This window comes from Lolium rigidum, chromosome 6 (assembly GCF_022539505.1).
Source record: "Lolium rigidum isolate FL_2022 chromosome 6, APGP_CSIRO_Lrig_0.1, whole genome shotgun sequence".
Lineage (NCBI taxonomy): Eukaryota > Viridiplantae > Streptophyta > Magnoliopsida > Poales > Poaceae > Lolium > Lolium rigidum.
Genome location: NC_061513.1, coordinates 83,681,149 through 83,689,885, shown reverse-complemented (window position 1 = coordinate 83,689,885; position 8,737 = coordinate 83,681,149). Strand labels below are relative to the sequence as shown.

At 46.1% G+C, this 8,737-nt stretch overlaps 1 protein-coding gene across 1 annotated transcript; it reads left to right on the top strand.

Moving 5' to 3' along the window:
• The first annotated feature begins 3,426 nt into the window (after positions 1 to 3,426).
• Positions 3,427 to 4,033, top strand: LOC124667564. Its single transcript, XM_047204824.1, has one exon. It carries the CDS (start codon positions 3,429 to 3,431, stop codon positions 3,753 to 3,755), a length of 327 nt encoding a protein of 108 aa, XP_047060780.1. The 5' UTR covers positions 3,427 to 3,428; the 3' UTR covers positions 3,756 to 4,033.
• Positions 4,034 to 8,737: the final 4,704 nt, after the last annotated feature.

Genomic DNA, 8,737 nt, shown 5'->3' with positions numbered 1-8,737 from the left:
TAAAACTCAAGCCTAGAGCTATCACCGCTGAAACTCAAGATCATGCACTCAAAGGGATCTACCACACTGAAGTCCCCTATGCTGCCACCACCTTCCTATCCATCATTATCCCAAAGACACGCACCAAAATGACAGGATCAAGCAACACAACTAAAACCATGTGTGCACAACATGTTGAGAAGCTCCCAAAGACGCCCAATGTTACCTCTTATCCCATGATGCCAAGATTCGTCGACATAATCCAACAGTCCAATCATGTGAGCCACCTTGTACAAAGTCTGACCATGCGTCAAGCAAAGTATAGTCGTTGGATCTATTGTTGTGGATGCCTTTGTGGGCTTTTTCAAGCACTCCAACCCCTACATTGAGTGTTCAGTAGATCAAACCACCAGAAACCTCCATCTAGATGCTGAAATATGTCGACATTGTGCTCTATAATTTTCCTCGGCAAAAGACTAGGAAGATGCATCATCGTTGATGATTGTTGCTAGTGATACATGTCAAATGTATCCATGATTTTTTGGATTTTGATATGATATTATATGATATATATGCATGATATGTGAGGTTCCTTAGTTGTTTTATATTGATTTATGGTAATTTGCAAAGAAGTCATCTTTCATTGGTTTTTGATGTTACGGTACAGGAAATCATGTTTTTGCGTATTTTTGTGTTTCAAAGACCTTGCGGACATCAAATTGAGCTGAAATTTTTGTAGCATCAATATTTCGCGAAATATCGGTGGATGAGAAGAAGGAGAACAACGGGAGGATCATGGTCCATGAGAGGGGGCCCACGGCACGACCACCCCTTGGCATGCATTGTGGGGCCCACCTCGGCCCTCAAGCACCCTTTCGCATTGATTTTCACACCATCCGATGACTTTTGACTAAAAACATCTATATATATGGCCCCTTCGCGGAGTCACGGGGAATTAGCTGCTACCAAAGAAATACACGAAACGAAGAAGTTATGCGAAGATTGAGAGCAGAAACGACGCTAGAGTCGTCCTAGTTTCTCCTCTACGTCCATCAACACCATCACCACCGCCACCATGATGAGGAGGGAGTTCTCCACCTCTGGACTATGGATTTGTAGAAGTATACTATATCATCTCTCCCTATGTTTCTCACTAATTAGTATCACATGAGCTATCTACAAGATTGTGATCATCTATGTAATCTTATGGGGTGGATCTATGAGATAAGTAATCAAGTATATGTGTTTCATGTATTGACATATGAGTTATCCCGTTCATTTATGCTATGTTCTGATTAAATTTGTATGCAAGAATTTATTTGGGAGGTGTTTGTATTATTTGGAGTAACTCGGTACTATGCATATGAAAGTGATACAAATCTGTCTAATGGTAAGGATTTTACCTTTTCATTGGATACCTCAGTAGGGATAAAAGATTATGTATGCTATTGTTCATCTAATGACAATCTAGGTGGTTTTGTTTGTTCAAGATAGTCTCATTAAATCCACTTCATGTCAAAGTACTTCTAGAAATACTTTGTTTTTTTCTTAAACTTGGTTTGAAGTGTTCTATTTTCAAGGGAGTATTAGTGAGATGTGTTGCATCATCTCTATGATAGGACATGAAGCACATATAAATGCTTATCAATTACACAATGTTACTTGTTGTCAGTTGTTGCTTGTTATTAAGTTTTATATATTGTTTGCTTTACTTGCTTTATTCATTTAATATTTGTATTACTTACACACCGATGTGCTTGATAAACACATCGGTGGAGTTGGGGACATAAAACTGTTGCTATTACTTGACATGTTGTTTGAAGATGATTGAACGAAGAACTTAACTTTTTCCGAGAATTCGATATAAAGCCTCGAGTCACCCTTGTGGGGAAAATCATCCTTGATGCATCACTCTGCACTTCGAGTCCCAATAATTGATATACGCATGTAATTTCCCAGCCATAAGCTGGGCAACAGGAACAAATATTTCCACCATCGCGTAGGCTATTAGGTCGAGCTGATACAAAATTATACCCTTACCTATACCGATGGGTATGAAAATTTACCGACACCCATAGCTAGTGGGTACCTTTACACATTGGGCACCTATTGGGTAGATCAAAGTGTACATGTGCTATTCACAACTTTACTTTCATCGATAACACATTTGGCAAAAAGAATCAATTATCCCAACTCAATGAAATTTTGAAAACCACAATCTCGCATGCATACCTCATAACTCAACAAGATTAGACGAGTCGCACAGTAAACTAATAATTGATGACAACTTAACATAGGCCCACAAAACTCAATACCTAGGCTGCTCAGATGCATAGGTCCACATGTCAGTATAAACGGGTAGGTATGGGTATAACCACGGATACAGAACTACACCTTGCCATGCCCATGACTAACGGTATCGTATTGGTACTACCCATGGGTAAAAAAATGCGTCCACACCCTACCCAAGCGGGTACGGTACGCGCAGGTACCCGTATGAGGAGATAAAATTGTCATCCTTAGTCGAGCCTTCTTCAGCATTGCACTTACTGATTAGTTTGGCTCCGCATTTTTTATCGCTCGATTATCACTCCTGCAAATGGTCATAAAATTTTATACTAACTTGCTTAAGTTATTGATAAGCATTTCTCTTTATGATCTTGGTAAACATGTTGTGGCATGGTTACTTGATCCGGCCGTGGACAGGGTAATCTATGGACCAGCCTGAGATTTCCACATAGCATCTAAACAATAGAATTAAATGTAATCATGTGAAAATTGCACTATTAGACCACTCTGACGTGTTGGGTTGGATTGGATTCACTCGTTACTTGGTCACATGACGCGAGTGTGAGTATTCTCTCGTCCTGGTCATTGGCTTAACAAAGCCTTGAGCAGTAGAAGATCCCTCGGAAAAGCAGCGTTCACACGCGCGAAGCCTTCCGGGCACTTCACGTGGAAGAAGAAAGTTTGAAGATTCGCTCCCGGCACCAGTTTCCCACCACGTCCGTCCACCGTCGGGCCGTCCCCACCGCCACCCTCCGCCCAATCCAAGCCGTCCAGCGTCTGGTCGCCTCCATCCCACCGGCCGCACTAGCTCGCTGTCGAGGCGCTTCGGCCGTCCACGTCGCCGGATGGACGTCCGGTTAGGGAGAAAGCCGCCTGCTCCGGCTTGCAAGACGCGGTCTCCCGTCCTCCACGTCCAACTCCACCAAGGTCCAAGTTGGCACGTCGCGCTAAACGCCTCGCTAACCACGGCCATCTTCCAGCTCCAGGTATATAAATAAGCTTTGCCGCGCAGGCCAAACGATCTCCTCTCCCTCGCTCTCTCCGGCCGTCTCTCCCAAAGGCAATAGCCATTCAAGCAGGACAACCTAGCCCAAAAATATCCAGAGCCAGCTCCCAGGCTTGAGATAAACTTGTATCTCTACATCGATCACTGATCGTCGATGGGGAACTGTAGCTGTTTCAAGTCGCAGCGCGCCGTGGCGTCGTGGGTGGACGACGACGAGTGGGTGGTGGACGTGGAGGAGGGGAAGAGGCCGGCCGCCGAGAAGGTTGATCAGGGAGTCGAGGTGAAGATCAGGGTGACCAAGAGGCAGGTCCAGGAGCTGCTGCAGAAAGCAGGGCTGGACGGCAAGGGGCCGTGGACGGAGCAGGTGCTCGCGGAGCTGATCAACTCCGGCACGGTGTGCTGCGACCGCCCCGAGGCTAGGGGGCACTGGAGGCCGGCGCTGCAGAGCATCTCCGAAGGCGAGGAGGCATGCCTTTTGTAGGACTGTTCCATCTCTCTTGATTCTGAATTTCTGATGCGCGTACATAGTTGCAGTAGGACTCTAGGAGTACATAGGTTTTTAGATGGAGATTCTGTTCGGAGATGTACAAGCTGCAAAACTGCCATGAGTTTTTGGAGTTCCACTTCTGGAAACCTCTCATATTTTTGCTGTAAACCTCTGGAAACCTCTCATAGTTTTTGGAGTACACAGCTGTGTTTGTAGTTTGTAATCCTGGAAGTATCAAGCATTACAGTAATTCCTGTAAAGAACTATAGATAGAGGAGATTTAAAATGTCATCTTCAAACGAAAACTGAAAGCAGAACGAAATGGCTGGTTTCTTGTAAACCCGATCGAGATAACATTTTCGTTTCTACCACTAATTAAGAACAGATTAAGTGTAAAAGTGACATTCACTTTACCAAGCTAGGGCCGGTAAATGCAGGTGCTATATGCGCACCTACTGTTTCCATCCCTCTGTACAATCGCAGTCAAACTGAAACTACTATTGAAATGGACACTTGCAATTACATTACTAGCATGAAAGACTATAGGTACCTATCAATGATCTGTTGATTTGTTCCACACTGAATTGGTCCAGTCTATAGTCTATACCTATCGATGATTTTTTCCAGTGAGCAGTTTCGTCCTTATGCTGGACCAACCTCTCTTAACTTCTAAGCAAGACCAAATTCAGATCCATATATATGCACCCTGAAATACTGAAAGAGACAGATTGTCTCAAAGCTGCATCGGTCCATGCTCCTGAATTATAACAAAATTGTGCAGCTGAAGAAAAGCCCTCGGTGATTGATTAAGTTTGAAATTTCAGAAGCCAATGCAACCTTGACCTAGTTAGGGCCTATTTGATTTGCAGATAGGAAAAACGTAGGAACAAAAGAAACGTAGGAGGAATTCATATGAATAAAAGTTTGTTCGATTCCACCACAAGTTTTCTCTGAAAACTATATATGAGTGGATATTAGATTTTCTATGAAATCTAGTGCAAAGAAATTCCTATGGAAATTAATATATCCTACAAATCAAACAACCATCATAGAATTTTTTTTCTATAGATTTAACCTTAAAATATTTCTGTAGTCAAGACCCATGCACCCTGAAACGCTGAAAGAGAGACATTGTCTCAAAGCTGCTGCATATAGGTACATGCTCCCGAATTACGACAGAATTGTGCCGCTGAAGAACAAGCCCTCAGTGATTGATTAAGTCTGGGAATTACAGGAAGCCAATGCAGCCTGGACCTAGTTCTTGTTCGCGATCTAAAGGCCTAGACCCCCAAATGTAAAGACCCATATATATGCACCCTGAAATGCTGTAATAGACAGATTATCTCGAAGCCGCATCGGTACATGCCCCTGAATTACAGAAAGAACTGTGATGCTCAAGAATAACCCCTCTGTGATTGATTAAATTTTGTAAGTTCAGAAGCCAATGAAGCCTAGACTTAGAGCATCTCTAGCAGACCCCCCATCGGAACCACATCCGCATAATAACCGTTGTTTTCCGGTTTGGGGCGGAAAAAAGGGACGGTTGAGAAATCGCATTGGACCCATACCAAAAAAATATCCGGGCTATCCCGTTTCAGGCCGCGGAAACCCCAAGTTCCCGGGTTTGGGAGGTTGTGCGAGCATGAACCCCATCTTCTCCCCCGCGTTGGCGCGAAGAAAGTTTCAGCTTGCCCTTTCCCGCTTCCGCCCCACCTACCGCTCCCGATACTGTTGCCCCCAGTCCTCTCCGGCCACCGCAGCCGCGCGCCCGCACCGACATGGACGCCATCAACCCATCACTGCTCCTGGGCCAGACCGCGCCACGCAGACCATCTCCACCGACCGCATCTGGATCTAGAGCCGCCGCAACAGCTGCGATCGAGAGCCTTGTGGTAGACGCGCCTCCCGCTTCTGCCGCTCTCGGAAAGCCGAAGCGGCTGGAGCAGCACGTCGTCCCCGCGCCTCCCGCTGCAGCTGCCCCTCCCGCTGCAGCTGCCCCTCCCGCACTGGCTGCCCCTCCCGCTCTGGCCAAGCGGGCGAAGCGGCTGGGCAACAAGGCGCACGCGCCGGCACCGGCACAGAAGAAGGTGGCGCCGAGGAAGGCTGCGAAGAAGCTAGCCGCAGCCAATATGGCGTCGTTGACTACCTTGATGGCAGCAATGGCGAAGGCGCCGCCGGAGTCGGCTGCTGCGCGCAAGGTGGTCGACGAAAGTCCCACCGTTGATGTCGCGCCGGAGTCATGCATTGACATGCTCAATGATGCTTCCGTCGACATCGACTCGCCGCCTCTTGCGGATTACGGTGACTACAACGACGGTTGGGAGGAGGGATTCGAGGGCGAGGAGGAAGATGGGTTGAAAGAGATCGAAGAGGTGGCGTTCGATGGGGTGGTGCCCAAGGCAAAGGGGAGAGTGATCCGGTCCGGCAACTACACCGAGTTTGAAGATGTGATCTTGGTCCGGGCTTGGGAGGCAGTTTCGATGGATGCCGTGACCGGCACCGATCAAACCGGCAAAAGGTATTGGAAACGCATCGAGAACAAGTTCTTCCAATTGATGCCGCCTCTCTCTTCTACTCCGACCCGCTCCTACCGCTCACTCCAAGGACAATGGGATACCATCAAGATGGAGTGCAGCCGGTGGGCCGGTTGCATTGAGCGCGTGAGAAACACGCCACCGAGCGGCACCAACGCTGGCGATTGGGAGGCTATCGCATAGCAAAGATTTCGGGAAATGCCGGGTTTGAATGGCATGCCGTTTGATACGTCTCCGACGTATCGATAATTTCTTATGTTCCATGCCACATTATTGATGATATCTACATGTTTTATACACATTATATGTCGTATTTATGCATTTTCCGGCACTAACCTATTAACGAGATGCCGAAGAGCCGATTCTGTTGTTTTCTGCTGTTTTTGGTTTCAGAAATCCTACAAAGGAAATATTCTCGGAATTGGACGAAATCAACGCCCAGGGTCCTATTTTTGCACGAAGCTTCCAGAAGACCGAGGGGGAAAGGAAGTGGGGCCACGAGGCACCGACACCATAGGGCGGCGCGGCCTGGCCCTTGGCCGCGCCGGCCTGGTGTGTGGGGCCCTCGTGTGGCCCCCGCGTTGCCCTTCCGCCTACTTAAAGCCTTCGTCGCGAAACCCCCAGTACCGAGAGCCACGATACGGAAAACCTTACTGAGACGCCGCCGCCAATCCCATCTCGGGGGATTCTGGAGATCACCTCCGGCACCCTGCCGGAGAGGGGATTCATCTTCCGGAGGACTCTTCACCGCCATGGTCGCCTCCGGAGTGATGAGTGAGTAGTTCACCCCTGGACTATGGGTCCATAGCAGTAGCTAGATGGTTGTCTTCTCCTCATGTGCTTCATTGTCGGATCTTGTGAGCTGCCTAACATGATCAAGATCATCTATCCGTAATTCTATATGTTGTGTTTGTCGGGATCCGATGGATAGAGAATACTATGTTATGTTGATTATCAATCTATTACCTATGTGTTGTTTATGATCTTGCATGCTCTCCGTTATTAGTAGAGGCTCTGGCCAAGTTTTTACTCTTAACTCCAAGAGGGAGTATTTATGCTCGATAGTGGGTTCATGCCTCCATTAAATGCGGGACGGTGACGAGAAAGTTCTAAGGTTGTGGATGTGCTTGTTGCCACTAGGGATAAAACATTGATGCTATGTCCGAGGATGTAGTTATTGATTACATTACGCACCATACTTAATGCAATTGTCTGTTGTTTTACAACTTAATACTGGAAGGGGTTCGGATGATAACCTGAAGGTGGACTTTTTAGGCATAGATGCATGCTGGATAGCGGTCTATGTACTTTGTCGTAATGCCCAATTAAATCTCACTATATTCATCATGTCATGTATGTGCATTGTTATGCCCTCTCTATTTGTCAATTGCCCGACTGTAATTTGTTCACCCAACATGCTATCTTATGGGAGAGACACCTCTAGTGAACTGTGGACCCCGGTCCATTCTTTTATACTAAAATACAAATCTGCTGCAATACTTGTTTTACTGTTCTCTGCAAACAATCATCATCCACACTATACATCTAATCCTTTGTTACAGCAAGCCGGTGAGATTGACCACCTCACTGTTTCGTTGGGGCAAAGTACTTTGGTTGTGTTGTGCAGGTTCCACGTTGGCGCCGGAATCTCTGGTGTTGCGCCGCACTACATCCCGCCGCCATCAACCTTCAACGTGCTTCTTGGCTCCTCCTGGTTCGATAAACCTTGGTTTCTTTCTGAGGGAAAACTTGCTGCTGTGCGCATCATACCTTCCTCTTGGGGTTCCCAACGAACGTGTGAGTTACACGCCATCAAGCTCTTTTTCTGGCGCCGTTGCCGGGGAACTGAAGAAAAAAGTTACACCACAGAGATTGCTAACTCCCACGGCAACAGCTCTTTTTCTGGCGCCGTTGCCGGGGAGATCAAGACACGCTGCAAGGGGAGTCTCCACAATCCAATCTCTTTACTTTGTTTTTGTCTTGCTTTATTTTATTTACTTATTTGTTTGCTGCATTATATCAAAACACAAAAAAATTAGTTGCTAGCTTTACTTTATTTACTGTCTTGTTCTCTATATCAAAAACACAAAAAAATTAGTTTGCTTTATTTACTATTGCTAAAATGAGTAATCCTGAAGTTGAAGTTCGTTCGTTTAAGCAACAAGGGGGAGAATGTTTAAAAGATGCTTGGTATAGAATTAGTGATGCTCATAGTAGGTGCACTAAGAAACACTCCACCACTATCCTACTCAGGAATTTTTATGTTGGTATCTCTAGCTGGAATAGATATGTTCTTGATTGTCTCGCGGGAGGTAACTTCCTAGGCGCTTGATACGTCCAAATTGCATCACTATTTTATTTCATAATTTGCTGTTATTCATCGATATATTTCATATTGGGACACAATACTTATGTTATTTCATCTATTTTGCATGTTTCATC

Excerpts from the sequence above, each read along its gene's own strand:
- LOC124667564 (XM_047204824.1), top strand. The coding sequence starts at position 3,429 with ATGGGGAACTGTAGCTGTTTCAAGTCGCAGCGCGCCGTGGCGTCGTGG.